The sequence below is a fragment of the Halteromyces radiatus genome (assembly GCF_025201355.1).
Source record: "Halteromyces radiatus strain CBS 162.75 chromosome Unknown BX664scaffold_5, whole genome shotgun sequence".
Classification (NCBI taxonomy): domain Eukaryota; kingdom Fungi; phylum Mucoromycota; class Mucoromycetes; order Mucorales; family Cunninghamellaceae; genus Halteromyces; species Halteromyces radiatus.
Genome location: NW_026251691.1, coordinates 461,911 through 479,059, shown reverse-complemented (window position 1 = coordinate 479,059; position 17,149 = coordinate 461,911). Strand labels below are relative to the sequence as shown.

Sequence of the window (17,149 nt, the reverse complement as noted above, 5' to 3'; positions counted from 1 at the left end):
TTAATGTTTGTTTCAATTGGATTATGATAAATATCATCATGTTACATTTTGTTTTATGTTTTTCGTCATTCAACAAACTATTTTTCTTTAAAGTTGTAAGGGAGATGATATTGAGGAAAGAATATAGATTTCCTAATTTGACAGCCTTTTAGAGTTTCTTATTGGAAAGATGGGATGTTTCCCAAACATCTACAAAGGTCTATTGATTTTCAAAATCTTCAAGCGTTTGAATTTATTTTCCTTTTCCGGTGTTATTTTCCCTATCTCTTGAAGAATTTGACCCTTGTCCATTCACCACTCAAACCATCCTCATAATAATAACAATAATAATATAAAAGAAGATTGTATATTAATTGAATTAAAATATCAAACAAAATAACTAGACTAACAAAAAAAATTTTTTTTTTCTATCCTATGATATAGAGAGAGAGGGGGGATCTACGATGAAGAATTTCTTTTCCATTCAACAAACTCGTCAAAAAGTACAGGCCCTTGAAAATAAAAAAAGTGAGACAATGAGTCTTTTTTTTTTTTTTTTTTTTGAAATATGATCTTTGACTTACATGCAGCAGTTTCATCATGGTCTGATAAATCATCAGAGACGGTGGTAACGAATTCTAGAAAGCTTTGCCATTGGTCACGATTAATGACACGTACAGGATGCATTTCTTGTAAGAATTGAACAAAGTGGTTCACCAGGGTAAAGGTATCATCAAATAACACATTCCATAGAGCACATGCTACATCCACATCCATACATTTCTGATCCTTGTTCTTACCATAATCAAAAGTATATCGATAGAATTTCTTAAAGTTGTCAACATCCTGCAGCGCCGATTCAAATTCATCAAGTCGTTGCTTGACTAATTGTTCTTGGTGATCAATGCTAATCAAATCAATAATAACAACAAAAGATTAAATATAATCTATGAATCTTCATTCTTTTTTTTTTTTCTTGATTTACCCTAGTTGTTGCATACCAGTCATCCATTCTTGTTGTGTAATGTAACCTAAGTAATAAAAACATTGTGTGAGCAAAAAAAAAAAAAAAAAAAAAGGATCTTTTGACGTGATGAATGACTTACCCATTGTAGATATATTCAGTTTCCAAGCAACCACAATGGCCATCCTCTATAATCATCAACCAAACAAAATAATAAAAAAATAAAATAAAAAAAGGGTCATTAACATGTATATATATATATATATATATATATATGTATCTTCGCCATTCAACTTTTTCTTCGTTTTCAAAAACTTACTTCTTCCACCGATATACCGAGATCTTGTAAGAATTGTTGCATGCCTTCAGGAGATATAGAGGTTGGGGTATCAGGATCAGCATATCGCTGAAACCATTGTAAACATAATTGGGCGTTGAACTTGAGGAATCATCATGTAATAATAATAATAAAAAAAAAAAAGATAGAAAGAAAGAATAAGCATGTATCGGTAAATAATCATTGCGACATAGAAACATATTTCCTTCTTTTTCGTCTTTTCTAGTATTACCACTGGTTCTGTCACTTGTTTTTGTTTTGGTATAGTTGTTGTTGTTGAATGCTTGTACAGTTTTGTTGCAGCAGGATAACTAGGAAGATGTTGTAGATTGGTATTGGATGAGAACTGACCAGTAGCTCGTTTGGCACGTTTCTGTTGATGTTGAAGTTGTGTTGGAGTCAAAGTACTTTGTTTGGATCCCATGAATTGATAATCGTTGTTATAGTAGGAGAAGATTCGCTTTAAAGACATGGAAGGATGGATGGATAGTTGAGCCTAAACAAAGGTAGTTGATTACACAAAAAGGTAATACTATGTCAATATTGCTGGAATTGAGGACAATAGTGACCAGAGAGAGGCAACAACAGAGATATACAGTAATTAAATGTTAGTTTGTATTCAAGACAGGAGAGAGAGAGAGAGATAAGGATGGCAGAAATATAAAGATAAAACAACCGATAAATGTACCAATCCAACAAAAAAAAAAAAAAAAAAGAAAATATAAAAGAATAAAGTATAATATAAAGTTTGTTTATATGAATGAGGGTGGTGAAGTTCCTTCAAGCGAAAGAGAGAGAGAGAGAAGCGAGAAAAAAAAAAGAATGAGCTGATAGTGGGAGCGGCAGGTGAATTTGTCGTTGCTTGATTAGACTTAATGAAAGAGGAGAATAGGTGTTACTTTTTTTTTTTTTTTCCTTCCTTTTCTCTTTTCTTATATTACTCAAAAAGTCATTAATGATGCCTCCTTTCTTTAAAACCCTTTTTATTCTTATTCTTTTTTACTGCCCCTTCCTATTCATAATATTTATACCTGGAAAAACCATATTTCATAGCAACCAAGTTCGTTACGATATCTGTAAAGCTATAGAAGGATATTCTCCAATAACTCTGAGTTCTCTTTTGGAACGTACCTTGTGTTCAACCGAACAAACAATCGCAGTTATCAAACCGGATGGATTCAATCATGCAACAGCTATCAAGTCTATTCTTACAAAGCAGTATGACTTTGTCATTGTCAACAGTAAAGTCAGGACATTGGAAAAAGGAACAGTAGAACGTTGGTACCATGACAAACTGAATCAATCGTATTTTCCTTCGTTACAACGCTATCTCACTCGTGGTCCTGTGGAAATCCTTTTACTTGAACGTGTGGATGCTATTCATGGTCTTCGTTCCTTGGTGGGTCCTACTGATCCTGAACGGGCGCGTCAACTCTCTCCTCATTCTATTAGGGCTTTGTTTGGTACCAATGTACAAGAAAATGCCGTGCATGCAAGTGACTCTGATGGTGCCGTTCTCCTGGAAAAGTCTTTATTATTAGATTAGTAAATCAACATTTTTAGGGCGAAATAGATTAGTTTATAGATTGAAAATTTTGATACATTCGAACAACAAAGGGTTTTTGACACATCCAACTTTCTGATGTCTCTTTTTATGGTTGATTGATCTGTAAAATAGATAGTCTTAGTAGTAGTTTACTATACCTATGTCTTTATATCTTTATTTAATAAAATCTTCTTCAGATTCATTACTATAATTCTTATTGTTATTGTTCAACCACTATCATTATTATCATCATCACTGTTCAATCATCATGATCATCCATCTCTACTGTCAACCATTTCGTCAACAATATCATTAACCATCATTATCATTGATCATCATCATAAGTAAGATTGTCTTGGATGTGTTCCCATTGCCCTGTAATGTAACAAAAAGAAGTAATAGTAAATATAATGAATCCTTTTTATTGAATAAAAAAAAAAAAGACATTGGAGATCGAAATAAAAAGGAAAAAAAAAAAAAAAAAGAAAAACGCCAATGCAAGGGAATGATATATGAATGTGTTGTAACTATGCCATCTTTTGAATCTATCTACATGTATGATAATACTAAATTATGATATCTCTAAACTACCACTATAAAACTACGCTTCTGCTGATGCGAGTTCTTGTTCTTGTTGGAATTTGCGAGTGTTGTGTTGAGCCAAAACTTCTCGGAAGACGCTTAAAAGAAGATCCACACCTTCTTTATCAATTTGATGATGTAACACGATTCTTGATTTGGAGCCCATACCACCAATCTTGATGTTCTTGCGCAAAAGAGCAGGAGCCACATCCTTTTGAATATTCAAGCCAACACGAGCGGTATCAATCAACACCATATTGGTATGTACAGGATTTTGAAGATCAATATCCAAGCTTACTAGTTGATCAGCCAAATAACGAGTAAGAGCATGAGTAGCATCCATCGTAGGCACCACAGTATCAATACAGTATTTTGCAGCAGCAGCAATGGAACCAGCTTGTCGCCAACCACCACCGAACAACTTACGGAAATGACGAGCACGATCAATAAACTTTCGGTTACCCACCAACATAGATCCAATAGGCGCACCTACACCTTTTGATAAACATAAGGACATGGAATCAAAACACTTGCCGTATTCGTGAAGAGGCACACCACTAGCTACATGGGCATTCCAAAGACGAGCACCATCCAAGTGCATAGCAAGACCACGGTCACGGGCCAACGCAGCTATTTCTTGCATATCTTGTAAGGGCATCACCATACCGCTTAATGTATTTTCCAAGGAGACAACACGAGTAGGGGCAGTATGAAGGTCAGGTTCAATCAAATTACCTTCAATTTCAGTGGCGGTCACATGAACACCATTGCGAGGAATCACAGGGCTAACAGAAGCACGAGAATGGAAGGCAATACCACCAGCTTCCCACAAATGAACATGAGAACGAGCATCACAGACAACTGAATGAGGAGGTTGGGTCAAATGTACACGGAGACCGAGTTGGTTGGTCATGGTACCACTTGCACAGAATAAACCAGCTTCGTGACCAGTGAGATCAGCCACATGGCGTTCCAATTCATGGACACTATCATCTTCCTGCAGACACAAAGAAAGATAGGGATAGATAAACAGATAGAGAGAAGGAAAAAAAAAAAAAAAGAAAAGAAAAAGAAAAAGAAAAAAAAGAAGCCGATCAGTAAAAAAAAAAAAATTCACTCCTTATATAATTTAAGGTTGTCAAGACAACTTTTTTTTTTTTTTTACTTACTTCAAAGACACTATCATTTCTTGTAGCCTTCTTCATCACTTCAAACATTTCATCAGTAGGGGCAGTAACAGTATCACTTCTAAAGTCATATAACTTGGCATTAGGATCCATGGCTGGTTGAGAAGTATGGGTTTGATCATTATGGAGATTATTTTGAATGTACAACCGCTGCACAGGAGAGGTAGACAAGTATCGACAGACCGCTTGCTTGACAAGAATGGGTTTAGATTTGATTGCCATTGACATGATCATTGTTAAAAGGGAAAAATTACTAAAAGAGGTTCCACCGAGTAAAAAGTTGTTTTTTATTTGGTAATTTTGAAAAGAAGGGGGATTTTATACCAAAAAAAAAAAAAAGTTTTTTCATAATGTGTCATCCGTGACTTTCTTTACTCAAATCATTACGATGGCCGATTCTGATTATCCAGTAATCAAACGAAACGAGTATGAAATTTAAATATCCGAATATCAAACCAACTAAAAAAAAAAAAAAAAAAAAAAGGTACAGAAGGATGATAATGATGATGATGAATGGTTAAATATACGTCATATATAAAGAATGGTAGAAGGTTTCCAAAAAAGAACATGGGATGCGTGAGATATCACTTGTTCACAAAATTAGGGTACACCCTATGATTTTTTTACCACGGGTACCTGTAATCTAAAGATAAACTGTTCCGTTTTAGGCAATTTTCATTATCTATTAGGTTCAAAAAACGTTTTCCTCTGAATTTGAGCCAACTCGATAGAAAATGCAGCGAGAGCCAATCAGAGGCGGTATTCCAAAACTGGAGAGGAGGAATAATAGAAAAAAGGGGTGGGGCATATTTAATTGTTCTGATTCCAATCTCCTTCCTTCTTTTTTTTCTTTCTTTCTTTCCGTTATTTTTTTTTTTTGAACATTTTTTATTTTTATTTTTATTTTTTTTTGATATCTATTTAATATGACACAATGTATACCTATGAAAGATGGTATACCTTTTATACCTTGGATTTATGTAAATATGAAATGAATATTAGTAATAGTGTTTATATAAAACTCATCATCATCATCATCTTCTGTATTCTATAGTATATCTTTGGTGATTGTACGTATGGTTTTTTAGATGCATCCAGTGTATTATTAGGTTATTTATCGATCTTATTTTGGTTGAATGCACAGTTCCCGTAAGTAATGAAAACAAACAAAAAAAAAAAAAATTTATTATAACTTTTTTTTTGAAGCCTGCATGATTATTCAATTTTACTTCTTTTTTTTTTTTTTAAATTGTAATAGACAAGTGATTGAAAATTATAGACGAGGCTCAGCTGAAGGACTTTCTATCAACTTTTTATCTATATGGCTTGCTGGTAATTCAATGACCAAAACGGAGAAACTGATGATCTAAACCTTACGACCATCTTTGATCTAAATCCGAAGCTAAACTGTTTTTTCTTCTTCTTTCTTTTTATAGGTGACAGTGCTAATTTAATTGGATGTATCCTCACAAATCAACTTCCGTTTCAACGATATCTTGGAATATACTTTGTTGCGATTGATATCTGCTTATTGGGTCAATACCTTTATTATAGCAAGTGGCAACATAGAGGACGATCAACTAACCGCAGAAAGACTCAGTATGAATCATCACCACCAAATCTTTTTACCGCGGCATTCCAACATCCATCCGTGCAAACACCACTACTAATTCAAGCTCAATCATTAGAAGATGAAATCACTCCTTATTCTGTATCATCATCACCTAACAAATGGTATACTTTGACGCAACAACAACAACGGGATGAAAATCTTTTCAAAACTTTCTCTACTGGTTCTTCATCATCTGTCACATCCGCAGCATCAGTATCATCATCATCATCATCCAAGATGAAAACAGCTGTTACAGGTTTAATGTCGATTATGCTTCTTGGATTGAATACGTTCTCTAATACATCTACATTGACCACTACAACAACTATGTCATCTTCCTCCTCATTGGTGGCTACTACAGTAAACTCTGATCCCCTGATCATTGGTAGTCTATTTGCTTGGACTTGCACTACATTATACCTGATGTCACGTATTCCTCAAATTAGAAAGAACATCAAGCGACGGTCAGTGGATGGTTTATCTCCTTCTTTATTTGTATTTGCAGCTTGTGGTAATCTTACATATGCCTCAAGTATCCTACTCCACCCAGGTCAAACCCGTGAATCTATTATGGAGGCTCTTCCTTATTTGATTGGTAGTGCCGGAACCTTATCATTCGACTTTACTATCTTCCTACAATATATCTATTACACTAGAAGAAAGAATCAACTTTGCAAGAATAATTTAGTCTCAGTATAGAATTATTTGATCCCCACCCTTCTTCTCTGTTGATACCATTATTCCCCTTTTTATCATTGTATATAGTCTCTTCTTTTCTTTCCTTTTCTTTTCTTTTCTTTTCTTTTCTTTTTTTTTTTGTATATAACTAATAAACTAGCAATTGTCATCAGAACCAATTTTTTTTTTTGGTCTATCCCAAAAAGTAAATCCAGGGTCCGACTACTTTTTTTCCCTTTCATTTTTGTATTTTCCACTGGTTCTAATGATTCCCTTTCTCTTCCCTACTTTTTTTTTTCTTTTTTCTTTTATTATTCATACATAATCATATTATTCACTCATAACCATTATAGCCACTTTATGAATGAAATGCCAACGATTGCCAAAACGATTAATTCAGCTCTACACAGTTGTTATATTATTATTGACTCTGGTTTTATGGCATTGGACTTATGACAATACTTCTTCTATAGTTAAACAGTCTCCTTTACCTCAACGTCTACAAACATCTAACAATAGTAGTAATGATACCACTTTGTCATTACAAATATCTTTGCCTTATGAATGGCCACAGTTTACGACCTGGAAACGAGGTAAAGTACTGAAAAACTCACACTCTGTTCCACATAAAAAAATAAAATAAAAAAAGTATTATTGTTTATCTAATCATATTCTCTTTAGACGGTTGGACTTTTTCAAAAATACATAGCACTGACAATTCCTCAATTTCATTCTTACAAGGTTTACGTGAATATACGACAATTGGGCATACCTACTCTCAACTTGTCCATCTAGGAAGAACAGTACAAGTTCCTCATACTATTGATTTAACAGTGGCCATTTATCTACAGGGAGATCTACAACAATTAGATGTTTATCTGGACATGATATCACGACAAACTGTACAACCAAAATCCATATGGGTGCTTTGGACTTCTTCTTCGTCAACACTTACACGAGAAAACATTTCTAAACGACTCAATGCTATCACTATTCCTTCAAGAACAGTGGATATAAGCAAGTACGACGCCAAAGGACTGACCAATCATCAATGGATACGACGGTTACGACAGATATCAACAAAATGGATTTGGTTATTGGATATGGACACAGAATTCTCTCTGATCAAAGCAAGAACCAACAATGAATTAGAATACTTATTCCGTGTCTCGCAACTATCTAATTATCAAGGATCTATGTTAGGAATCAATGGGATGCTATTACCTTCCAACCTCAATAAGGATAAATCAACTCAATTTGTTTGTTTACCATCCAATGATGTACCTGCCGTATCACAACCTGCCGATTTACTTTATAACTCCTGGTTTTTGGAAAGATCTTGGCTGCCCTTTATTTTAGATTTTCATCACCCTATGCAAGAGTTGCCCTTACCGTATTACATCAGTCAGTCTCTAATCAAGTATGGAAAAATAGCCACCATCGCTTTACCTTCACCATCCTCCAATTTGCCATATACAACAACAAAAAAATGCATCACTGCTCGTCATGATTATATCAACAACAAAGTTTGGATTGACCAGCGTGAGTTACACACATCTCCCACTGCATTGGACCACCGACAGATCACCATTTTACGCCAGCAAAAACAACAACAACAACAAAAACAACAATCAATATCAATGGATCAACGTGGAATGTATCTTATACATGGTTCATTGGAAGCGAAATATTTATACCCACTCTTATGTAGATCTCAAAAATACCCAATACATATTGTAGTGACTGGAAAGGATCACGGTATGTCTGGAAAAACGTTGAAAAAGACAATGAAGCTTATGGATGATTGTAGTGGGAACAAGATGGCGATGATACACGACCTGAATCTACCTGGACATTTGAATAACAATGAAGCTTATTTTACCTCTCGAATCATGGATGGTGTTCTTGGATTGATGCAAGTCCTACAACCTGAAGTATTAATACATGTTTCCTCTTCTGATTCCTCCTTACAAAAGGCGTTATCTTTGGCATCATCATCTCAGCAGTATGGACTCCAATGGATTTTGATCAACCTGCCTGCACATCAGGTTCAACATGCTCTTTGGATTCCCGACTTGCCCCTGAAGGCTCTGAAATGTAAGTATTAATAATAAAAAAAAAAAACAAGATCATTGATGTAGAAAAAAAGAAATACTTATACTCCTTTTGATATAGATTGGAATGATATATCTATACAACTTGTCATGATTACTGACCGTCGTCCTCATTCATTCTCACGACTTTTACAAACAAGTAGCAACAGTTATTTTTTAGGTGATAGAGTGGATTTGACAATTCATATGGAACAATCAGCAGATAGGGTGACACGCAGCTTGGTGAAGAGCTTTGATTGGCATTATGGTAAAAAGACGATTCGACATCGAATACAAAAAGGCGGATTGATGCCAGCTATTGTAGAATCTTGGTATCCTCGCAACAATGATGATTATGCAGTTCTCTTGGAAGATGATATCTCTGTATCACCTTTGTTTTATACTTGGGCAAAATACAATATTCTAAAATATCGTTATGGTGATGAATCAGAACGCACGAAACAAATCTTTGGTATTAGTCTCTACTCTCCTCGTAATGTTGAACTTCATTTGGTGGGACGACGACCTTTTGATCCAAATGTGGCCTTGGAAGGATCCTCTTATCCGAAGCGTACACCTTATGTTAGTCAAATTCCTTGTAGCTGGGGAGCGATCTATTTTCCTGAACATTGGCGTGAATTCCATTCCTTCTTGACTGCCCAATTGGATGATCTCTCTCAATACCATTATTTAAATATTAGCTTACCGATGAGCCGTTCTGACCGATGGAAGAAATCCTGGAAGAAATATTTTATTCAACTTGTATATCTACGCGGTTATGTTATGGTTTATCCCAACTTTCAATCATTTGAATCATTTGCTACCAATCATCTGGAAACTGGAACACATGTACAATCTGAAAAACGCACCAATATCATTGATCTTTTTCTTGTACCTCTTATGCAAAGAGACACATTATTATATCAACTACCTCAGCAACGATTACCCGATTTTGATCAATTACCTGTTTTGGATCTATGGGGTCAACTTGTCACTCATGATATATTAGATGAACGGGCAGAAGAATGGCATCCTCACATATCAGCATGCGATCGAAGAACAGGGACATTTACACCTGATGATTTACTTTGTCCTTTTACTCATATACCTGCATGGGAACGACCTGATATGCCAGTGACAACAAAGAAAATCAAGATCTATACGATGACAGAAATAGTGGAACCATTGGCATATGTCACTGAGTTAACAGCACCAATGGATGATGATACATCATGGCCAGTAGCAATCGATGTGGCATTGTTCTCTCCTCTTTTGGACGAAATCCCAGTTGAAATGGATGATGAAGAAAAAGATTTACGGTTGGATTGGATGTCTATCAAGAAACTATCAAGCAAACAAGACACAAAAGTGGAATTTTAAGACTTTTTAGTACTACCCTATTTGACAAGCTTAAAAATATACTATTTTTTCATTGATTATACATATACTTATATATATTTATTCCTTCTTTCCGTACATTTGTGCATATCTCTCTCTCTCTCTTTTTTTTTTTTATATTTATTAAATTGTTTATATCCTAATAAAATAATAATGAGTCTTTTTGATTATTGTCATATTCTCCATTAAAAAAAAAAAAAAAGGAACATTGATGGCAAGGATAGGATGGTTCTGATTGGCCAATAGTATGAAGGAGTTTGTTTTTTTCCGTATGCCTGCTAGTGTAGATGATATGTGGCAAGCTAGTTTTATCGCTGTATCAAAAAAAAAAAAAAAAAAAAAATGGGGGTTGAGATGGGTCGGATTTTGTTGGGCCGCCAGCCTTAAAAAAATTTTCGTTGAGTAGAGTTTAGAATCTTTCTTTTTCTTTTTTTTTTTTTTCTCTTTTCTTTTTGTTTTTTTTTATTTTTTTTTTTTTTAATTGATACATCATTATGCTTCGTTCAGTGTCCTCTCGTTTGTTGGCTAATGTGAACAAGCCTACCATTGGATTCAAGGCTACTGTAAGTTTTATTTTACATCTTTTTTTTTTTTTGGTAACTTTTCAGAAGTGTTTTGACTTTTTTTTTTTTTTTTTGTATCTCCTTTATAGCGCTCTTTGTCCACTACCGCTCCTACTATGATGGCTTCTACTACTGATGACTCTGAAAAGATTCGTATCACTTTACCTTCCACCTCTTTTGAAATGTACGATGCCGAAGCTCCTAGCTTGGAAATGGATATCACCAAGTCTGAATTGATCGATATGTATACCAAGATGACTGTCATGCGTCGTATGGAAATGGCTGCTGATGGTCTTTACAAGGCCAAGAAGATTCGTGGTTTCTGTCACTTGTGTAATGGTCAAGTAAGTTATTCAAAAAAAAAAGGAATAGAGTATAATGGGGGAGGACGGATAGTGTTTGGCAAAAAATACCTTTTTTGCGGGTAAACGCGGGTGATTTCTAGAGAAGGTCGTTAGAGTGAATGACTCGGGCAAAGAAAAATTTTTTAACCACCGATTTTATTATTCTTCTAGGAAGCTGTATCTGTTGGTATGGAATCTGCTATTACTCATGATGATCATGTTATTACTGCTTATCGTTGTCACGGATTTACCTATGTTCGTGGTGGAAGTGTCAAGAGCATTTTGGGTGAATTGATGGGTCGTGAAGCCGGTATTTCCAAGGGTAAAGGTGGATCCATGCACATGTTCGCTCCTCAGTTCTATGGTGGTAATGGTATTGTTGGTGCTCAAGTACCTCTTGGCGCTGGTATTGCTTTTGCTCAAAAATACAATGATATTCCTTCAGTGACTTTTGCTCTCTACGGTGATGGTGCATCCAATCAAGGTCAAGTATTTGAAGCTTTCAACATGGCCAAGCTTTGGGATTTACCTTGTGTGTTCGTGTGTGAAAACAACAAGTATGGTATGGGTACTTCTGCCAACCGTTCTTCTGCCTCCACTGAATACTTCAAGCGTGCTGGTTATATTCCTGGTATCAAGGTGAACGGTATGGATTCATTGGCTATCAAGCGTGCTTGTGAATGGGCTAAGGAATGGACTTCTTCTGGCAAGGGCCCTCTTGTCATGGAATTGGCCACTTATCGTTATGGTGGTCACTCTATGTCTGACCCTGGAACCACTTACCGTACCCGTGAAGAAATCCAACATATGCGTTCCACCTCGGATCCTATCACTGGTTTGAAGCAACTCATCATTGAACACAACGTCGCCTCTGAAGCCGATCTCAAGGCCATTGATAAGGATGCTCGTAAGGAAGTCGATCAAGCTCTCAAGGAAGCCGAAGCCTCTCCTGAACCTTCTATTAAGGAATTCCATACTGATATCTACCAACCTGGCACTGAACCCTCTGTTGTCCGTGGACGTGAACCCAAGGAACTCTACTATTATTAATTTTTTTATTTTATCCAATTTTTTTTTTATACATACAACAACTCCATATAGTCTATTATCATCTTTTCCTTTCTCTCTTTTTCATTGTTCCTTTTCTTTTATATACAATAAATACAAACTTTTTGATCTTTTTTTTTTTTTTTTTTTTTTTTTTTTGTTGCGGCAATACTAGATTGGATGATGGATTTGAAATGACTGATCGAATGTTTGATGATGATCATTGAGTGAAAAAAAAATGATGATAGACATTGACATTGATGATGAAAATGCATGATGATGGACAATATGTAATGGTATGATTGATAATTGATATACAAACGTACGTAAAAAACAGTCAAAAACTTTTATTTTTGTCTAGAAAAGAATGAAACTATAGTACAGAAAAAAAAAAGTTGAAAAGATAATAAAAAAAAAATGATGTATGATGAGATATGAAAGGGATTAAAAAAAAAAAATTGAGTAATATGGAAGTGGATGAGTTGGGACACAAAATGATAATAGTAAAATAAAGAATACTAATAAAAAAAAATAATGATATGGATGATGATAAAAATTGAATGATAATAAAAAGGGAAATTATTTGGCAACACCAATGATAGACTTGGACCGTTCGGATACATATTTGCTTGCTTCTTCCTTGGAGCTGTGTTTGCGTCTTCGTTCTTCCTTGACTTTTCTTGCATTGATCATTTCTTTCTTTGTACGGTCGGCACGTTTGATTTCCATTGGCACATGACGATGGCGATCGATACGCTTGATTTCCTGCAAGTGGCCAAAACGATCCTTGAGTTTTTGAGCATATTCCAAACTGATTTGTTCGCGACGATCCTTGATTCCTAATTTTTCCGATGCATGTGCCTTCCAGAGTCGGATATTGCCATCATCAGATCCAGAAAGAACATACTTGCTATCCATGCTGAACTGTACACAAAATACTCGTTGCATTCGCTTGGTATGATACATGTCACGACTGTGTCCACGTTGTACATCAAAAATACGAACAGATCGATCATAGGAACCTGTCACAATTTCTTGACCTGTTGGTGAATAATCAATGTCCATACTACATCAAAGAAAAAAAATGTAAGTTATATCTTGCATTTTTTTCCTTTTTTTTTTTTTTTTTTTTTTTTTTTTTTTGCTTACACTGCTGAGACATGATCCTTCAATACATTATGAGCTGAACTCATATTTCGCATATCGAAAATATAAGAGTTGTGGTCTTCATTTGCCTATAATAAGATAGAATAATAATAATAAAAAAAAAAGATTGTAAGCAATTCATAGATAATACAAAGATATTTTTCTCTCCCTCTCTTCATCCATGACTTACTGCTGCAAAAGTATAGGCTTCAATAGGATTCCAAGCAATGGCATTTGTTTTCATCTAAATAAAAACAAAATATCAGTACTCTATCTAGTAAATCCATGACAATACTTACCATCATAACTAATTTCGATAATGGTTTGCTTGTACGTAAATCATATAACACTACGGTACGATCAGAACCACAACTGGCCAAGATATTCGTTTCGACTTGATTGAATTTGACGGTTTGATAAGAATCAGCACCCCAAGCAAAGTTTTGTATAGGTTCAGAACGTTCTTCATCCCAGAGTTCCACGGCATGGCCAGAAGTAGCAAAAGTAGCATCGTGACGATGATGAGATAACCCAGTGAATGCATATTGACCAATATATGTTTGAAGAGCTTCCGATCCTTCAGAAGAAGGTTGCCAGATTTTGACAGTTTTATCTGTTGAGCAAGATAAAAATTGATCATCCCGTTTACCTGCGCTTACACCACTGACAATGCCTGAATGTCCTTGAGTTGTCCAACTGGTTTCCTGATTCGTCAAATCCCAAATACGAATTTCTAAGTTAAAAAAAAAAGAGATACAATATGAGATAAACTTTTTTTGTTCATTATTTCCTTCTATACTTACCACCATCACCACTACCAGAAATAATAGAATTGAGCTTTTGAGGATGTTTCATCATACTATAAACACCATCGATATGACCACTGAGAGCACCAACAAAAGGTTTTGCAAATAAACGACCCAACTTGACTGAATTCAAAGCTCGAACATATTCTCGACCTTGTTCAAATGGATGTACGGTTGGATCAAGATTACGTTGCACTTTATGGATATCTTGAGATCGTTCTCGAACATAGTCTGCAGAGGACCGGGATAAGGCTTTGACTTTCTATAATTTAAAACAAGAGAAGGTTAAAGATACATAAAATATCCAATGTTAAACTTTACCATTTGGTATATCAATAAAGCTTATTTTGAGTCAGTTCAATATAGAAGAAGAAAAAAAAAAAAAAAAAAAAAAAAAAAAGAGAACACATTTTTTCAAAATTGGAGTTTCAATCAATCAAAGGACCAATAGGAGTGTGGCTTGTACACTTCATTTCTTTTTTTTTTTTTTTTTTTTTTTTTGGAATCAATGCGTTTTTATTCTTCCAACCAGGAAAGATAATAGAAGTAAATAAAAATAAGTGGGGGAGATAAAGTATAAATAAATATCAATGTACATAAAAAAACAAAAAAAAAAAAATAGACATAATATATAGATAATGAGTATATATTGAATAAGGAGAGACTAAACTATGACCTATGTAGAAACCCAGTTGGATTGGTAGAATCAAATAATTGAGGTATCACTTGTTCTCCACTAACACCAGATGGTTGTAACGCCGAGGAAGTGCCAGAGCCAGTTTGTTCCAAAACTATATTTGATCCCCCATACGCTACTGATGGTTGTTGTTGCTGTTGTTGTTGTTGCTGTTGTTGTTGCTGCTGCTGCTGCTGTTGTTGTTGTTGTTGCTGCTGTTGTTGTTGGGTATAGGTGTCAATAGAAGTCGATGCCATGTTGATGAATTGCGTATGAGATTGATGTTGTACAAATGATGGATTTGATAACGTTTGTGTTGGCGTTGAGAAATGAGTTGTTTGTTGCGTCTGGGGTGGAGCTGGTGGTTGCTGAACAACAGACATAGCTGTCCCATTCATAGGTAAAGATGTCAATGCATGATGAGACGCTTGTTGTTGTTGTTGTTGTTGTTGTTGCTGCTGCTGTTGTTGTTGTTGTTGATGATGATGATGATGAAGTGATTGGGAATGATTTTGAAGCGAAAGCCCTACTTGCTGAAGAGGAGTATGATGGATATATTCAATAGAAGGTGGAGTGCCATCTCCAAAAGGTATTTGTGTCGTGGAACCAGCTGTCGTAGCCCTCAAGTCTACCGAAGGATTTGTCATTACCTTTGATACCAATGGATTTTGAAGTGCCAGACCACCAGATGGATCTTGTATTCCTAAAGGTGGCAGATGTGTTCGCTCGTGCTTCTTCAAAGATCGAGAATGATAATATGCCTTTTCACAACCTTCCACAGTACAATAAAAGGGTCGAATGTTGGAGTGTGTTTTGATATGTCTAATTGAAAAGGGATGTTAGTTATTTCGGTTTCAATTGTATTTTTTTTTTTTTATATATTAGATAAATACTTACGTTGTCAAAGAATCTGGTCTAGAAAACCGTTTCCCACATCCTATCAATATAAACGTTGTCAATATCATATCATCACTTACTTTTTTTCTAATTTTTACCTTCTTCAGTACACACAAAAGGTCGTTCACCAGTATGTGTCCGTAAATGATTGAACATTTTGTGCCGTTTGGTGAAAGGTTTCTGATTTCTCGTACAATTTTCCCATTCACAGCTATATGTTGCTTTTCCACTGCCAACATGAGAATCACCAAGGTGTGCAATAAGAAGTTGTAATCCATCAAAACGTTGTCCACAGTTCTGCCAACCACATATCATTGATTGATTTTCTGAAGAGGCGTCCACAGTAGCTTGACTGTTGTTTGTGGTATTAGTTTTTGGTGTACTAATAGCCGACTGATGTCGTTGCTGCACGGTTGCATGATTATCTTCTTTTCCTTCTGATTGAGAATTGACAATGTTGTGTTGTGAGTCTTTGTTGTTTCCATCATCATCGTCTTCTTCATCATCATCTTCGTCGTCATCATCATCATCGTCTTGATCATCGTCATCATCGTCCTCATTTTGGCGTTCTGCCGTTTGTGTTGTTGATGATTGTTTCGTTGTTGCTACAGTTGACGAAGAGACCGGTGATGTTGTGTTCGGTTCAGGTAAAGTAGGATTGGAAGATGATGTAGGACTGTTGCGTCTTGATGTACGTTTTTCCTTTTCCAGTTCCACCAAACGAGCAATCAATTGATCCCTTGACATTCCAGCAAATTCTTGAATAGATACATTGGGAGAAGAAGCTTCAGCTACTTTGCGTGATAAATCAGGAGTTGTTTGATCATCCACATTTGTATTTTCTTTCAGACCTAATTCTGCTGGCGTTGGAGGCGGTGGAAGGGAGATTTGAAGAGAAGGCTTGGATGATTTGGATGAAGGACGTCGAAGGAGTTGACTTTGATCATCAGGGAATGTAACACCTGTCTTGATATCAGATACTACAGCAGATTGAGGACCAGTGATCGTTGAGGACAGTTGTTCAGTTTGGATAGGAGGATGAGATGTTGAAACTGTGTGACGACGTGCTCTTTTGCTTGCAGATGAACTGGCTGTTGTTTGTTGTTGATCATTAGTAAGTGGACGTTTCCCATCGCTGTTAGCAAACGTAGTTGGTGTTGGAGTAATTGGAGTATCAGGTTGTTGATGACCGATGGGCGTTGAAGATGAAAAATTTGGTTGTCGTAATTGTTGCGCTGAAGAGCCATCTGGAAGTATGTAGGACGATACACTAGAGTTCCCATTTGTCATTTGA

At 35.6% G+C, this 17,149-nt stretch overlaps 8 protein-coding genes across 8 annotated transcripts; 4 read left to right on the top strand and 4 right to left on the bottom strand.

The window, feature by feature from the left end:
* Nucleotides 1-324: 324 nt before the first annotated feature.
* BX664DRAFT_335078 (Cullin binding-domain-containing protein) lies at nt 325-1,989 on the bottom strand. Its single transcript, XM_051545831.1, has 6 exons — nt 1,513-1,989; nt 1,263-1,382; nt 1,086-1,131; nt 965-1,010; nt 564-886; nt 325-491 (listed from the first exon to the last, which is right to left on the bottom strand). Exons 1-6 carry the CDS (start codon nt 1,750-1,752, stop codon nt 439-441), a joined length of 828 nt encoding a protein of 275 aa, XP_051398826.1. The 5' UTR covers nt 1,753-1,989; the 3' UTR covers nt 325-438.
* Nucleotides 1,990-2,155: 166 nt separating this feature from the next.
* On the top strand, nt 2,156-3,027 carry BX664DRAFT_359715 (nucleoside diphosphate kinase; the record flags this gene model as incomplete). Its single annotated transcript, XM_051548109.1, has 2 exons — nt 2,156-2,172; nt 2,334-3,027. 2 exons carry the CDS (start codon nt 2,156-2,158, stop codon nt 2,824-2,826), a joined length of 510 nt encoding a protein of 169 aa, XP_051398825.1. The 3' UTR covers nt 2,827-3,027.
* A 274-nt stretch (nt 3,028-3,301) lies between these two features.
* On the bottom strand, nt 3,302-4,865 carry BX664DRAFT_151977 (pyridoxal phosphate-dependent transferase). The gene is made up of 2 exons (XM_051539897.1): nt 4,578-4,865; nt 3,302-4,405 (listed from the first exon to the last, which is right to left on the bottom strand). The coding sequence occupies exons 1-2, from the start codon at nt 4,827-4,829 to the stop codon at nt 3,428-3,430; spliced, it is 1,230 nt and encodes a 409-aa protein (XP_051398824.1). The 5' UTR covers nt 4,830-4,865; the 3' UTR covers nt 3,302-3,427.
* Nucleotides 4,866-5,466: 601 nt separating this feature from the next.
* BX664DRAFT_335073 (PQ loop repeat-domain-containing protein) lies at nt 5,467-7,046 on the top strand. Its single transcript, XM_051545830.1, has 4 exons — nt 5,467-5,575; nt 5,650-5,744; nt 5,854-5,927; nt 6,032-7,046. The coding sequence occupies exons 1-4, from the start codon at nt 5,522-5,524 to the stop codon at nt 6,904-6,906; spliced, it is 1,098 nt and encodes a 365-aa protein (XP_051398823.1). The 5' UTR covers nt 5,467-5,521; the 3' UTR covers nt 6,907-7,046.
* Nucleotides 7,047-8,540: 1,494 nt separating this feature from the next.
* Nucleotides 8,541-10,358, top strand: BX664DRAFT_264861 (uncharacterized protein; the record flags this gene model as incomplete). Its single annotated transcript, XM_051540836.1, has 2 exons — nt 8,541-8,982; nt 9,061-10,358. 2 exons carry the CDS (start codon nt 8,541-8,543, stop codon nt 10,356-10,358), a joined length of 1,740 nt encoding a protein of 579 aa, XP_051398822.1.
* Nucleotides 10,359-10,842: 484 nt separating this feature from the next.
* Nucleotides 10,843-12,465, top strand: BX664DRAFT_335069 (dehydrogenase E1 component-domain-containing protein). The gene is made up of 3 exons (XM_051545829.1): nt 10,843-10,939; nt 11,029-11,283; nt 11,455-12,465. The coding sequence occupies exons 1-3, from the start codon at nt 10,871-10,873 to the stop codon at nt 12,331-12,333; spliced, it is 1,203 nt and encodes a 400-aa protein (XP_051398821.1). The 5' UTR covers nt 10,843-10,870; the 3' UTR covers nt 12,334-12,465.
* A 24-nt stretch (nt 12,466-12,489) lies between these two features.
* On the bottom strand, nt 12,490-14,651 carry BX664DRAFT_281858 (WD40-repeat-containing domain protein). The gene is made up of 6 exons (XM_051541539.1): nt 14,604-14,651; nt 14,280-14,544; nt 13,776-14,209; nt 13,667-13,720; nt 13,480-13,565; nt 12,490-13,396 (listed from the first exon to the last, which is right to left on the bottom strand). Exons 1-6 carry the CDS (start codon nt 14,604-14,606, stop codon nt 12,910-12,912), a joined length of 1,329 nt encoding a protein of 442 aa, XP_051398820.1. The 5' UTR covers nt 14,607-14,651; the 3' UTR covers nt 12,490-12,909.
* A 1,023-nt stretch (nt 14,652-15,674) lies between these two features.
* On the bottom strand, nt 15,675-16,611 carry BX664DRAFT_245436 (uncharacterized protein; the record flags this gene model as incomplete). The annotated part of the gene is made up of 4 exons (XM_051540247.1): nt 15,675-15,780; nt 15,856-15,895; nt 15,954-16,181; nt 16,551-16,611. Coding segments are annotated over 4 exons (435 nt in total), but the record flags the coding sequence as incomplete, so codon positions are not given.
* Nucleotides 16,612-17,149: the final 538 nt, after the last annotated feature.